Here is a 15,709-nt window from a genome sequence, read left to right on the forward strand (position 1 = left end):
GTTGCCCTCTAAAGGAACATTTACCCATCTGCCTGGAGAGACCTGGTCTCAGCCTCTTCACTGCAGCGGTGGAGGAACTTGCCACTTTGAAGGGTAAGTACGCCCACACCTTCAGAGGTCCAACATCTTCTCCAAAGTTTGAAGAGAAACGGGCATTGAGAATGAAACAGTAATTCACAGCTGCTGCGCTGATCTCTAACTTTCCTCTCTTTGTTTAAAGGGAAAGAGACCCGATTTTCAGGTTTTTAAAGAGTCCTTTCTGCAAATGAGGAAGGCCTTTCCGCTGGCAGAGCTCCAACACCAGCAAATCTGTTTTAAACAGCCATAATGGTGGGAGCAAGAGCAAACCTGGTGCTATTCTACTGCAATGTTTGTTCTGGCCCGTAAAGATACAAGCAGCAGCTGACTGAATTACTACAGATCATTACACACATCAATACTGTCTTGCTGGACTCGGCTCTCGTCTACCTTTTCCAAAAGGCAGCCAACACAGGCTCTGCAGGTGGTGCCAGCTCAGCAAAAGCAGCACAGCGCAAATGCAGCTTCAGAGAAGTACAAAACAGTGTCTACACATAAGCTGAACTCAAGGAACCACATTACAGATACTGACCTTCTGATACTGCTCCTCATTCATCTGCAGAGCGAGGAGAAAGTCTGCGTGCTGCAAGAGAGACACGTGCATCTGTAGTTACAGAATAGATAAAGCAATTTTCTACCCTCTACACTCTTTTACATTATCTCAAGACTTACAAACCACCATAGAAGGCACACTGCCTGCTTACAGCATCGCTCAGCCCATCCTTCCAATCCATTAAGCTATTTATGATTCAGCTAAAACAGATGGGAGAAGCAAAGGCAGCAGGAACAAAGAACCGAATGCTGTATGATGGAGAGCTGCTGGTTCGGGTTTCCATGGGCAGAGATGATCTCACCCAATGGGCCCCTCCAGAGACAGCCCCAAGGAACATTAGCTTTGTGTTTAAAAGGAGACACCATCCACCTGCCTAAGAGAAGAGGATCTTAAAGAAGTTACTTTAGAAAGGCCTGTAGGTGCAGAGCTGTGAATTCAGTCTTCCCCCAGACTAGGAGGGAAAGACAATGCACCAGCGGGTGTTTCACGATTCTGCTTTGAAACACACTGTTCTCAGCATAGGACATGACGTTCTGGAGACATGGGACTGCCAACTTGTGGAAGGCAGAGAGAGTGGACACACTGCCTTGGGCACGGTAATTATCAGCCACCAACACTGAGCTGCAATTACAAGCCCTAAAGCAGCAGAGAAGGCTGCTAACAATTAGAGGAAAGTAGTAGAGCTTTTAACTACTTTGGAGAAAAAAAAGTCCAGAATGGTGTTGTATCACGGACTATACATTAACATTAGCAGATATATGGAAGGTTTTCATCAGCAAAAGTAGCAGCTATATATTTAAGTAAATATTAAACTCTGTGCTTGGTATTTTCCTCCAAAAACAAGTTACTTGGGAGGAGTCATTCATGTTAAACAGGGAGTAAAGGGGCAAAAGGTAGTCAGTTATTCAACATTTTGTTCAACATACTTTAAGAGGCAGATTTCCATGTTTATGCCCCAGCCGAAGTCATTTGCACCATAAGGTCTAAGCAGCTCCTACCACTCACCTCTGCCATCTCTTTAACTTTCTGCTCATAGAACTCTTGCTCCAGTAGCACCGGTGGGAGAAGAGAGTGCTTGTCATAGGACCTCCAGTGCCGCCTCTTATTCTCCAGGAAGAACATGCGCTTCTCTATTTTCACATCCCCTAAAGCAGAGTTAAAGGCACAATGAAATGGGACAGAGCAGCCAGAGCAAAGCTTAAATCTTTCTTCCTCCACACACCACCACCAGCTGCAGAACTTCAGCATCTCAAACCTGTACCAAGCAGAGGTACTAATGGGCAATGTCTCCAAATTCGATACTGGGCAGTGACAGAAACAGCTGCTTTGGGACCGTATCCCTTTTTAAGAACCACACTTTCTGCTGCAAGCCAGTTCTGCTTACAATAACGATGCAGAGAGCACAAATACAGCTTGGTATTTACCTTGCTCAAATTTGAAGTCTATATATGAATACTGATTCATTTCTTTCCTCCTTTTTCGTTTCCCACTGGTTTCGTGAGACAGCTCCTGCCATTTTTTGATAGCGTCTGAAAAGGCCTAGAAAACAACACACAGACTTAAATCCTGTCTGTCCCTGGAAGAAAGCAGAAGCACATACTTCAAATCAAAGCACAGTACAAACACGTGCATAAGACTGATCCAAAATTGGAAAGCCAAACACCCCATAACAGAGGCCCTCTTCCTTTTGCTCACCTTTATGTACTTATAAAGCAGTCATCCCATAAAAACAAAAATAGTTGAACACGCTTTACAGCACCTCAGCTATTAACTCTAATACACCTGGTGTCCGCTCTGATGCGACAGAGCTAGTTTGGGCTTTTTTGTTGTTGTTGGGTTCTCATTTTTAAAAAAAAAGGAAAAAAGAAGCTCAAATACTCAGTACTCAATCAAGCAACTGAAGAGACAAAGAGGTTTTGTTTTACTTAAGTCCTGGAATAGTAGAGAAAGAAGCTCAAGCAAGAGAAGCATATTGGAGGAGTAGATCCAAATCAAAAGCTTGAAGCCACATTTACATTCAGTTTGTTGATACCTAAAACAAGTGTCTTTGCAGCTCCATTAGTGTGAAGCTCTTTTACGAGGAATATAGGGCTCATTCCACAATTCATAATAAGAAGAAACAGGACAGTAAGACTCGGGCTATTTTCAATTACACGCAGTCAGTTAACTAATAGCAGCAGTTAAATGTTTAAGATTTAGCTAAATGTCTAGGCTTTATTGGCAATTATACCGCACTTCAGCGGCGACGTAGAGGAACACATCTCAGTTTAATGCATCACCTACCATCAACCAGCCAGCGTTTCCCCACTTCTCCTATTAGAGAAAAGTAAAAACTTCCTGCAGCATTCTGCCTGGCCAATAAATTTTGCAAGTCTCTACTAAATGGATTAATACTTCTTAAAAGGAAAGGAAGATTATTAAAAAAAAAACCCCATAACCACACACTAGCAGATGGTACAGTAAGGCAAAACACATCGCACTGCTCTCCACAGACACAGGAGATAGCCCTAGGAAAGGAAACAGACTTGAAGTGGAGAACCTTTCGCGTGATTGCATAGTGTCCCTTGAGTTCATGGAGCGCCCACTTAATGTCTTGGCTGCTCAGCATTTTGAAGTCTGCCATGAGGAGATCCGCCGCCTGAATAAAGCACCGCTGGTCAAGTGGGGCAAGTTTGGAAAAGTCAAAGTAGTCCACTTTAGGCACCTGTGGAGGAAAGGTGAAAGATATAAAAAGGTTGCTATGAGGAACACACAAGAACACCCCGAACCACTCTTTCGGTGATCAGGACCTTCTGCAAGGCCACCCAAAGTTCAGGTTACACAGCACCCAGTTCTGAGCACCCATCCAACCATCAGCTCCGAGCCCACTGGTGTACACACTGCTGTGGGTAACCTGCCCTGAGTGGCACCACGCTGCAGCTCCGCTCCCAGCTCTGCAGGACCCAGGCCAGGTAGTTCAAAGCCGTTTTGTGTGGCTGTACGGGACAGTGAGGAAAGCATACGTTTAGGTTACAATAAAGGGCAAACAACTTTATTGGCTTGAGGTTGAGAAATGCTTCCAAGTGCAGAAAGAAGTATTCAACATTTCTCTCTCACAGGCTGCACACAACGTACTCAAAACGGCTCAGAGAGAATTTTTTGTCAAGTGGATTTAAAAAACAAATAAATAAAATCAAAAAGCTGTAGGGAGATTTGCAGCTAAGAGGCTGAAAGGCCATGCCTAAAGGCCACACAAGAGAGACCTGAGGGCCAAGTCTACTTCATGTGACAGAATGACCAAGTAATTCTTGTATCAGTGATCAAAACAAACACTGCAGACGCGGTAGCTGGCAGGGAGGCAGGGCAGAGGGTCTCGCTGAAGGCAAAGGAGCAGACAGGGTACAGCTACACAACAGCAAAACAACGAGTCACCTGCAAGCAACTAACTATTGCTATTTAACACCATCTTAAACGCACCCAGAGGCCCGGGTATGGCTCAACCAGGCACTCAAAAAACCACACATTAGTAGAACCAGACATCCCAAGACCCGCTCAGGCCGAACAGACTGGGTGGGAGACATGCTGTAGATGAGGATACTCTCACTTGCCTTTGTCTCGTCTTGGCTGGCAAGCAGGCTGCTGCTGGGGTTTAAAACCACTCTGCCTTTCTTCTTTGGGTAATCTGGATTTTCCAGAAGAAAGTTACAAAGTCTGCAAAGATAACTATAGTTAGTTCAGGGTTCGGGAGCTCAGGTTCATTCCTCAGTTGTCCAGTTTTTAGTATCCTGTAATTACAAGGCTGGGCAGGCAAGTCACAGCTTGCCCTGTAAGAACCAAGAGAGGCCTTGGTCTAAAGCAAATGGAAAGTCAATGACTGAGAATTAAGGAAAGAATGATCGGCTTCATGACTGCAGAAGGAAAAGCAAATAGATCTGTCTTTCAACGATTACATTTACATAAGTGAAGCTTGTGTGGGTGAACTACTAAGCAACCGACACCTCTCCATGCCTTGGGTGAAGGATCAGCCCTACTTCCCCGCTCACGCCATGGGTAAAACCCCTTTGAGCAGACGTCAAATCCTGTACAACTAAGAGTCAGGATGGACTAACTTCCCGCTACTCTGGAATTAACATTATGAAGGCCACACAAGAAAGAACAGTCCCAGCATTAATCAAAACCTAGGTGCCATCTACTGCAGCTAATTCAAATGCATCTCTGGAAAAAGCAGCATACAAACCCCTACAGAACCTGTGAAAGGTTGCTGTCTTCCTCGACAGAAGATGACAGATTCAAATTTGAACTAAATCCTCCAGTCTTGATCTACTTCCACATTAGAGCAGAGACAGAAACGGGTTTAAACTGTGTTTACACACAATGTGTACTCTGAATACGGGTTTCATTGGAATAAAGCTTGAAGTCACACTAGCGTTGTTCAATTCACACTAGAAACTGGTCTAGTGAGAACAGCATTTAGAAAATAATCACTGAAAATTGCTTAAAAAAATGCATTCTAGCCTGAAAAAGCAGCATACCTGAGGTCCTATCACAAACAATCGTAACTTTGGCAGGTAAATTTAGTTTAACCAAGTATTTTGGCTTAGAAAAGCCAAAAGCAGGAAGTTTCAGCGTACCCTATTGCTGGAGGTCTGCAAATAGTTCAGAAGCCCTTTTGAAGGGGAAGCTGGCTGTAGGCTCTGTCTGAAACGAACTTTCACAGCCCATTCTGAACCGTCACTAACCAGCTGTGCCAAGGAAACATAAGCTGTTCCTCAGTTTCCCCAGCTGTAGAATAACATCCTTCTGAAAAGAGCTAGGACAAGCAATTAACATTTGTAAAACTTTTTGAATGAGAAGGTGCTAGGTTGCAGCAAAGACATAATTGCAGCTAATTTACATTCCTGATGTCAGAAATCAGTCCCTAATTAAGAAATCTGAACTGGCTCGAAGCATTAACCCACTATCAAGGCATGATTACTTTAGCCCTGCTTTCACATTCAAAGCAGAGGCATTTCTTTTTGTTTAATCAGGTATTGACATATTGAGCCAGAAGCTTTTGACTGAGTGTGAATGCTTCTGCACACAAAAGCTGAATAGATGATACCCTGCTAAGAGGAGCTCCTACATCTTATCTTTCACATCAGCTGAAAGTTTTAAGACCATCATTTCAGAAAACAACAAAATATCTCGGCACTGAGCATTTAATAGCTCCCTGCCCCCCCCACCCCCCCCCCCCCCCGGGTCCTTTTTTTGTAAAAGATAACTGTTTTAATCCAACTAAACAGAAGCTTCAAGGAGCTCAAATCACTGCAACTCAAACGCAAGGGTTTCAGCTACATCTGAACCATTCTGTGTGCTGCCATTCCAATGCTCGGGATTTCCAGCGATATTAACCTTCCATGTCTGACAATTAGTTAAGTGGGTCCCAGCGCGCAAAGCATGCACACTCGCAGCACTGTTCATTAATATCTGCACCACAGGACACAGAGCCAGTTAAAAGCCTCATCCCTGCCCAAACCCAGCCACCCTTATTTATTATATTTCAAGCCTGATTCAGCTTGACACACCATGGAGATCAAAGAGACCCTGCCAGCGAGGCTGACCAGTGCTTTGACCCATTTGTTCTCAAATAAAAGACGCGGTGACAACTCAAAAGATAGTTTGGTTAAAGGAATAAAAATATGGAGAAGAAATCTTTATCATCCAGTAAGTGGGTAACGCACCGCTGAGCAGACACTGTAGATGGCCTAGGGGGAAGCCTGTAAGCACCTTTTCATCTCACTGGGTCTGTGCCACACAAAAGGAGAGAAGAGATTTCGGGAGCAAAAAGGGAAGGAACACATTAAGACCGATAGAAGCCAATAGTGGGATTTAATTCTATCAGGCTTCGCTAAATCCCCGCAGGACACAATAACGAGTTTTTTTTCCACACAATCTGCGAGAGGGTCCCGCAGGCAGATGCCTAACTTCACTGCCTGATGGCCCCACGGAATGGCCCTGCTGGTCTTCTACACTCCCAACGCAACCATCCACGCCGGGGTGCACCAAGTACAGGGTGCGGGCACCTGAAAGCTGCTCCCACACTGCCCACAGCATCGCTGCAGGGAAAGCACTTTGGAAAGACAAGAAAGAAGTTGCAGCTTGATGAGTTTCTACCTAAGAAGCCCTACTTTGGAGACATGACTTCACAACACAAGCAAAGGCAGCAGAATAGGAAATCTATGCCCAACGGATGGGATCATCCTGGATTCCTTGCCAGTTAGCTTATTTATGGTCCAGTAACTAATTCTAAGCTTCACACACTTGAATGCTGCTTAATTAGTGCCCTAGTTAACTGGAAAGGGCATTGGATTCATACAAGATGGGAGTGAATACTCTGGCAACCAACACCTATTCTTCATTCTTGTATCCCATAATAACCAGTTTCAACGTTTTGGGATAGGGGTGACAGCTGCAGAGAGAGGGGCCACCTACCATCAGACACAAGTCACAAGTGATTTACTTCAAGCCACTCTCCCCTCTGTGTCCATGGTGCCAACACACGCAATCCTTTGCTCTTCAGCTGCCCAAGCTTTGCCCAAAAGGGTAGGGAGATGATGCAACTTACCAATAAGGTTAATTACTTTTTTTTTAAACTATTGATTCTAACATGACGCTCAGAGATACCAAGCACAATGAACACTAAGGTATTCTCGAGCTGCTAACACAACTGGGAAAGCACCAGTCCTCATGCTGATTTTCCACTCCTTTTACTTCCCTTCTCAGCTCACATTTCTGCTCAGTTTGATCAAAATCAGTCCATCAACAGACAGCCAGAATCAATCCTACCAGGCCTTAAATGTGTTTGATCTATTCTATCTGCAAAAAATGATGTGAGAGAACTCAAACAGCACCACTGCTACTTGATTAAGTAAAAAGGATAAAAGACAACATCATGACATTAAATAACAGACTCCAAAACAGTGTTAAGCTTTACCTGGAACAAGCCAAAAGCCAGTGAAACGCAGAGGCAGGAAAGTATTTTCTCCAACTCAAAACTCACCAACCCACCTTCGTACTCTGTTTTACAGAAGCCATCTCAACACCTTAATCCTGACAGTCACCCTTTTTAAGAACGCTAGTAATAGTTAAGAGGAAATTATATGTAATATCTTAAAATAAGCACATGATCTTAAAAGCAGAGAAGCTACAGCCCAACGTCAGAATTAGAGAGGATTTAAGAAAAAGATCTATTAGAAGGAAAAAAAAGAATTCCCTGCTCTTTGGGACTGTCAATGCAGTGCTGACTCTCAGCCTAGACGTACTCTAGAACGGCTTCATTAGCAGGTGAGGACATGGAAAGGTGACTGCAGCCAGACTGTTGTGTGATACACCCTGGCTCTTAGCTCTGTACTTACACGTTTAAGTCATTGCAGTTCTTGATGCTGATTAGCTCTTCAATATATTCTTTCTTCACATCTGGGAACCTTGCTTCCTACAGTAGGAAAAGCTAAAGGTTACGTAGGTATTAGAGGAGCTGCGTAGCACAACCCAGCAACAGCACCAAAGACAGAGATTTATAGGTAATTATGCCGAGACAAGGGCCAAAATGGGTTTCAAGAGACCATTTATATCCATCCAGCCTGGACACTGCGAGCTGCTGGCTTTCCTTTGCTTCACAGGGTGATTGCTAACAGCTCTTTCTCACAAGAGGAGCACGGGTAGCCATGTGAATGGCCATGAGCAGCTGCCTAACAAGTGCTTCAGGCTGGCTGGAAAGAGGAGAGGCACATGGGTACGATCTACAACACAAGCAAAGCTAATATTTACCGTCAGACAGAAGATTAAGGAGTTCCAGGTTGCGTGCTGAAATACAACATTCCAAAGCAAAAGGAAAAAAAAAAAACCAACAAAGCGTATACCCACCCAAAGCACCCAGACACACCAGCAGCGAGATCAGAACAGACAACAAACCTTTACTGGCACCTCTGGGAAAGCTCTCCCAGCCTTAGCCACGTAGCAAAGAGCACCCTTTGCTGCTCTCCTTCACTGGGTTTCTGAACAGGTATTTGCAATCGATTGCACCACACAGTATTTTGCTTTGCAAGACTCAACTGGTCTGAGTTGTCAAGCAGTGGCAATGGAAGAGTATCTACTTGCCCGTCTCAAAGCACGTCACTGATCCACAAGGCCTTACTTGGAAAGAACTGAATTTTGTTGGACTGCTACTTAAAGAATATTTTCCTCAACCTCAGTTTTCCCAAAGAGACTCAGATATGGGATGTGGAGGGAATACTTGGAGGGGTGGTGGTGTAAGATACACATGCAGTAAGACACGCTTGTTTGCAAAAAAGTATTCCATAATGCATCAAGAGACCTTTCCTCCCTAGCAATCAAGGGGAGGAGTGTGCGCACTGGAGGGGAAAACATCAGACTTGTGAAGCACCCCTACATTTTTTTTGCTTTGGTTGTTGGTTTTGGTTTCTGGGTGGTTGGTTGTTTGGTTTTGTTTTTTTTTTTTTTTTTTAAAAAAAAAACAAGAACATGTTGCCCAAGCTGCTGAATATACCAAAGGCTAAAGAGAACTCTTCTTGGTGGCTCAGTTCTTGTACTGAGTGTCCCTCATGCTAAGCTTCACACGCAGAATCAGGAAGGAGTGTGTGGAGTCAACATACACGAGTCTTCACGCTGCTTATCCAGTGATTCTCAAGTGCTACTGGCTGGAAATCCACACCGCGTCACCCCTGACAGCTACGGTGGCCTTAACGTGGCCATGGATCAAAGTGCTTTAGGAGAGCCAGCCGAAAGCAGCCACAGCTCTCAGCCACGTGTCTCTAAGCCTTCTCTACCCCACCCTCTAGCCCTTTGCTAGTGTTTAGTGGCTCAGTTTTGCTGGTTTAGCTCTGCATCTAAACCAGCTCCACAGAGTCGGGTTAGGAATCAGCCAGACAAAATCAAAGCTGGCAGAACTGAGAGGGCAGGAGCCTTTAAGGGAACAGACCCACGTTATTTCACCTCACTGTACCCTTGAGACCTTGCAATCAGTTCTGCTAAATCTCTCTGGCCAAGAGCTCATCCCAAAGCAGAGTCCTCAAGATCTGTATCTTCTCACCAATTCTGTCATAGTGCTGGGGTTAATTCTTTCAAACCCAGGTTTTCCAAGACAGTTCATTGCATGCTCCTCTCCTGGTGCCGATTCTCAGCCCAAATGAGGAGGATTTGCAGCTGAAGTCAATAAGGCTGTTCTTTGAGCATGTGAAACACCCCGCACCTTGAAAAACCCGTCTGAAAATAAGATGCAGGCTGAAGTCAGACAAGGCCTGGGAATACTTACTGTCTCTCTGATGAGCAGCACAGTGAGGTCTTGGTCCTGCCCAGCAGCTCCTTGTTCCGGCACATTACTACAGCCGAGTTCCTGAGAGACTTGCGCAGGGAACGCTGGACCTGGCTGTTCATTGTCTATTGCTGCCTGTTGACCCGCTTCTTCTGGTGGATGAGCCGGTTGGGGCGAAGCAGGACCTGGAATCCCATCCTGCTGGGGTTCAGGTCGGGGGAAGGCCGGCCCAGGAGCCTCCTCTCCACGTGCCCTCAGAGATCCTGAATCTGCTTCAGGCTGCCCTTGCTGAGGAGCACAACCGTTGACTACAGCATGGGGCTCTCCTTCCAATGGCTGGAAGTATGGGTGATCCAGCTGACTCTTCTCATGGACCTCCTGGTCTGTGGTACTTGCAGCAGCTGTTCCTCCAAGGTTTTGCTCTGGCTCCACGTCCTTTCCTTGCTGTCCCTGGGCTTCCACCTTTTCTTCCTGTTGCGGTGGAAGGTCTGCATTCTCCAGACTAATAATTTCTCTGGTAACAACAGGCTGTGGACTTGTCTTTATTGCTGGAAGCAAACTTGGGCCAGGCTCCTGGTTACTTGTAAGTTCAAACCTGGGGCCATTAAGCTCAGAGGGTCCAGGCAAGGCAAAGTTCATGTTCTCATCCCTGCTTGGTCCAGCACTGCTCTCTACCATGTGATTATACCGGTCTCCCTGGCACAGCAGAGCTGAGTTCTCATCTTGCAGATATATGCTCCTCAAAGGCCCAACAGCACTTTTAGATCCTCCTTCTCCCACAGTGTTAGCACCCTGCCATTGAGCAGCAGGTCTGATGACATTGGGACGCAGAAGCTGCTGATACTTTGGGGTCTAAAAAGAAGACAGACAAGAGTAAGTAGGAGTTCTTGTCTGCACGTCAGAATCCTTGCCCCAGATGATCTTTTGCATCTAATCAAATTTGTGATGAAAACAGATGAAAAGTCTGCTTAGCATGATGCTTAATATGGCTTAAAACTGCAACCCCCATACCTTTGTTTGACTGAACTCCAGCCTCAGTCCATTCCCTGGTGCTAAGAGAACATTTGGCACAACTGGGTGTGCACAGGACTTTCAGACTGCAATAATTGCCTGGGCTGACCCCAGTCCCCACTTCCTTCCCAGTAAAATACTCTGGGAAGGAGGAACTAACTGATGGCATATTTGCATTCTCACCAGCTTATTTAAACAGGCAGCAGGAACCAAAGCTCAAAAATGTTAATCTTTGGCCTTGTTCTTGCCCCTGGCAGGTTAGGACTGCTACATGCCAACAGGATCTGAAAATTCTCTGCAACTGTTCTCAACTAAGAAACAGAAGGGCCAGCTTCACAACCCATTTTCTCAATGCCTCTGGTTACTCTAAGAGAAAAATGGAATATAGCCTTAATATAATTTAGATATGAAATTAGACACTTAATCAGAGTAAGCTAAAGCCTTTGGCCCTCCTCTGTGCCAATGGAAAGAAATTTATCAGGTGGGTTGGTTTCGTAAAACTGCAAAAACAAAAGTGCCTGCAACAGCCCAACAAGAACACAAACAGCCCAGAGGAATATAAAGCACACAAAGTGCGTTTCAAAAACCCACCTTCTAAGGAACATCGTGACCTCTTACAAAGCACTCCACCTTTCTGGATTTAGATAGATAACTTTATGGAAGCTACAGCCTTTGTTAAGTAGCACTTTAAATACAACATAGTTTAATAGTCTAGTTCTCCCCTCCTGTGCCCAAAATATGATTAAACACTTAAAGCCAGCAAAATGCTGTCATTTTAACATTCATTTCAGACATCCTTAATTACTGTAACTGGACAGGACTCTCAAAGGAATGCATCAGATATTTGCACAAGAGTTGGCTATAACTGCTATGAATAGAACAGGGCAAGAATGAAAAATCACCTCTGCCAAGATGACTACATCATCGTCATCTTCCTCATGCTGCTGCTCTGCTGGCGTTTCCAGCAACAAAGGTAATTCTTCATCCGAGGAGTCCGATATCGTGATAAGACCTTCGTCCCTGCGGTTTATCCGGTCTGTAGTAAAGCAAGTAAATTTAGCTATTTGCTACAGGTAAACAACTGAAATCACAGGACATAAGCACCAAAACGTCTGAAAAAAAAAAAAATAAAAAAAATCAATCTTCATATTCACATTGCAGCAACAGGGAAGAAGCGCTCAAAAGGTCACCGGTTCCTCTGGAAGTTACTGTCACAGCCACTCTTGCCTCCCTCGGCCCGCTGAGCAAAACACCCACACAAGCTACAGCTCAAGAGACCAAAGGCACATGAATGAAACAGTCACTCTGACACTTACGCAGAGATTCTTCCATCCCAAACTTCAGCACGAGTCAAGCAGCTGCAAAAATTATTCTGAACAAGCCATGTACAGAGTAATTCCTAATTTTTGCAGGGAAGTCCTGAACGTTCATTAACTCAGGGACAATACATTTTACTAATGTGCAGTGTATTCTAGAAGAGAGATAAGGTCCTCTGTGCAATTCGGCCTCTTCCAAAAGAGTGTCACTTGGCAGGAAAACCTTCTGCAAGCCTGATATGGGCCCCTGACTGTGGGTGCAGAAGAAGTCCTGCTATTAGATGACATCCTTGTCCCTCACAGCTTGTCAAGAGTGGAATATAGATGATACTGAGCTGGAACTCAGGAGAGACATCCAGCCAGGAACAGAGGGCTTCTGTACTACAGAGACAGTGTACAACCATGCTCTCCCTACAATTTGACACAACATTTTGGCTTATGCTTTAGCATAAGCATTCACGATACTCATTTACAGCCTTTGAGGCAGCCACAGAAAGCATCATTTTGAATTCCACTCTTGAAGGACCGGGTGCCAATGCCTACACCCTATGAGGACAGGAACGCAAAGCCAGCCTCTCTCCTGGGAGGTCCTCAGGAGGGTGGAACACCACAAGCCCCTCAGATCTGCTGAAATACCTCTACATGCTGTTCCCAAGAAGTCAGCAATCTGCCTTCGGGCAGTACAACATGAGAAAGGCAAGAGCCAAATATTTTGCATGTCAGCATAAAACGAGAGAACTTTCTGTAGGTGGCTGTGAAGTCGGTGTAACAGAGCAGCGTGTGACACAGCAAAACAGACCTTGCAAGTTTAGTATCTATGGATCCTGCTGCTTTTAAGCAGAGTTTTAGAGAGAGAGTTTTGGAAACACGCACACATCGGTACTCACCTTTCCCTCTGTGACTACGGAAGCTGTTCAGGTCAGTTGCTTCTTCATTTCCACCTCTCTCTGCCATTTTAAGCAGCGGTACCCGAAGGCGTCAGTGCCCAGGCATGGCAGTCAGGCTCGCAGGAGGAACTAGAAGACAAAATAAAACCAGGAGAAAGTAAGGCAAACTCAGCAGCACCCTAACCAGGCTTTCCCAAGACTAAGCCGCTAGATCATTTTGGGGGTTCTCCTTGTCCCCCAGCGCAGCCTCCCCATAAGGATATTTTTCTGCACCACCTTCTCAGTGCCTAAAAGCAGACATGTTTCTGTTGTCTTCTGTTCCAACAGTTGGGAACCCACTGAAGAGCGCAATCAGGCTCCAGAAGCCTCTCTGGAGAAGACAAGAAGATGCTTATAGCTATGCAATCACAGAAAGGGGGGAGAGATACGATTCTGTCCATCCAGGACTCAAAACTTCCCCATACGTGGATGGTCCCCTGTTTCCAAGAAGTCAAAAACCTGATTGCATCAACTCAATAGTGGTGTTTCTGCCACCATCTACTGGTGAGAGGAGCAAAAGCCACTTGCCTGAGCTGCCACAGGGCAACACAGTGGGAGCCTGCATCTCAGACCCCTATCGCCCTTCATGCCATGAAGCCGCACCATGCACAAGCGCTGCAGATACGTTGGCACCGAGGAGAAGAGCCAACGTCACAGGTCCAACCTGGCAGCCTCACTGTTGAGGAGCTGAACCACAAAGGGAGACACCACGCTGCTGAAACGGAGACACCAGCATCAAACCCTGAATTCCCTTGTGTGCCATCAAGCCAAGGCAAAAATCCAGAGGGACCAGAGATGCTTTGAGCTCACTGCCACAGCATCTCCTTGCTCTTGGCACGTCAGAAGGAAGCTGCACCCCTGGCAGGGCAGTATATAAGTGCGTGTTTTGTCCCTGCGCTGCGAACCGGCACAGGAACAAGTCACATTTACAGAGCACGCTTTCTTGCCATCGTCTGCTATTATAAAAAAAGACACCTCCCCGATTTATGACACACACCCTCCTCAATGAGGGTTTGGTACAAATTCCAGGATATGCCACTTGCTCTCAAAGAGAACACGACAGGGATCAGGGTCCTTTCACTGGACCAAGCTTTTGGGACCTGTTCTGAGAGAAGCACAATGAGCCGGCTGGAGGCTCCCCAACAGGATTAGGAGATCAGAGGAATCACTGCAACCTGAACAGCAGGTTTCCATTTTACGCTCTGTCAGCTTATAGCTCTCAATTCCCACTATCGTAGAGCAGCTGAATACGTACAGGAACTCCGACCACAATCTGATCACGGGAACGAGAAGGGAAGTCTTCTTACTGAGAAGTATTCATCTCATTATTAGAGCACGGAGGAATCTGTATTATTAAATATTTACTGATGTACAAGTTGGAAGAAAATGGTGGGTCTGCTATAAAATCCCGTTTGCTAGTACAAAAGAACAGTATAAATTCCTTCTCAATAATTCTACTTAACCTCCTCTGCAGGGAACAGGACTTGCAGCGAGGACGGCAAAATGAAGAAATCAGTTCAGACACATACTACGTGCTCGTATCTATATCCACCCCAGGGAACTAGTCATTACCTTCTTCAAAATATTTTAATACAGGATAAAATAGTAAGAATTAAAAAAAAAAAAAAAAAAGTATAATTTGGCACTTAAAGGCAAAACCCAAGCCACACTTCACAGACAGTGCCCAGAGTTGGATGGCTTTGGGCAGGAGGGCACTCTCCTCCCGCCAAGGTCCACAGCCGAGCAGCGGGATAAACGAGCAAGGCGGCAACATTTTCCCTGTTTGCAGGGCAGGACACTAGCTTAACACACCCAAAGGGCACCAGCAGCAGAGCCTGAAGCTGTCTTCTCTGGAGGGAACCTCCACCATAAAGGTTTCCAAGGCTTGGCTACAAACAGCCATGTTCACCTGATCCCAGTGCTGGTGGTCGTGGTCCAAATTTGAGTGGGACATTGGGTGAGGGAACTGGAGAGGCCTCTTCTAACCAGCATTAATAAAAATACACAACTAGCCCTATATTCGAGGCCTGAAACCTCAGTAGCACACCCTGTTTCCAGGAAGCGGCTCCAAGGAAGTCTCATGGGCATGTTGAAGCTTTGAAAATGCTTCAAGAGCAAGATTTTGGGAGCATTTCCACAAGGTTCTTTGGTTTCTGCCTTATCAAGAAGAAAAAAAATAATCTTACTTTATTTGCCAGAATGGCATGAAATCTCATCATTGCAGACAGGTGCTGGAGCAGCAGCTCAGTAGCTGGATCACCGTAAGCGTGCTTGGCGAAACCCTTGTCCTTTTTAAAAGGTCACAGCCGCATTATTACAGTTGTATTTTCTCTGGTAGTTGTAAATAGCTACCACCTAGTCCTGCACAGCATTTCCCCCATCCTCATCCCTCTCAATGTTTTACAAAAGAAGATCAATCCACTTCTTGCCATTTAAAAGATGGAGAAATGGAAGCACAGAAAGGACCAGCGCAGGAAAGGCCACCAAGCATGCTAGTAGCAAAGCCAGGAGTGGCACCCAGGCCTCTTCAGCTCAC

General features: G+C 45.5%; 1 protein-coding gene across 1 annotated transcript in view; it reads right to left on the bottom strand.

The window, feature by feature from the left end:
* The window catches only part of RNF216 (ring finger protein 216), an 81,944-nt gene that overhangs the window by 52,862 nt on the left and 13,373 nt on the right, over window positions 1-15,709 (bottom strand). The window contains exons 2-10 of the mRNA XM_074158329.1: window positions 13,135-13,263; window positions 11,834-11,967; window positions 9,921-10,772; window positions 8,005-8,081; window positions 4,219-4,321; window positions 3,171-3,335; window positions 2,056-2,170; window positions 1,637-1,776; window positions 611-661 (exon numbers count right to left, since the gene is read on the bottom strand). Of these exons, the coding sequence (XP_074014430.1) occupies window positions 611-661; window positions 1,637-1,776; window positions 2,056-2,170; window positions 3,171-3,335; window positions 4,219-4,321; window positions 8,005-8,081; window positions 9,921-10,772; window positions 11,834-11,967; window positions 13,135-13,201 (1,704 nt within the window). The 5' untranslated portion in view covers window positions 13,202-13,263. The remainder of the gene's footprint in view (window positions 1-610; window positions 662-1,636; window positions 1,777-2,055; window positions 2,171-3,170; window positions 3,336-4,218; window positions 4,322-8,004; window positions 8,082-9,920; window positions 10,773-11,833; window positions 11,968-13,134; window positions 13,264-15,709) is intronic.

This window comes from Numenius arquata, chromosome 14 (assembly GCF_964106895.1).
Source record: "Numenius arquata chromosome 14, bNumArq3.hap1.1, whole genome shotgun sequence".
Classification (NCBI taxonomy): domain Eukaryota; kingdom Metazoa; phylum Chordata; class Aves; order Charadriiformes; family Scolopacidae; genus Numenius; species Numenius arquata.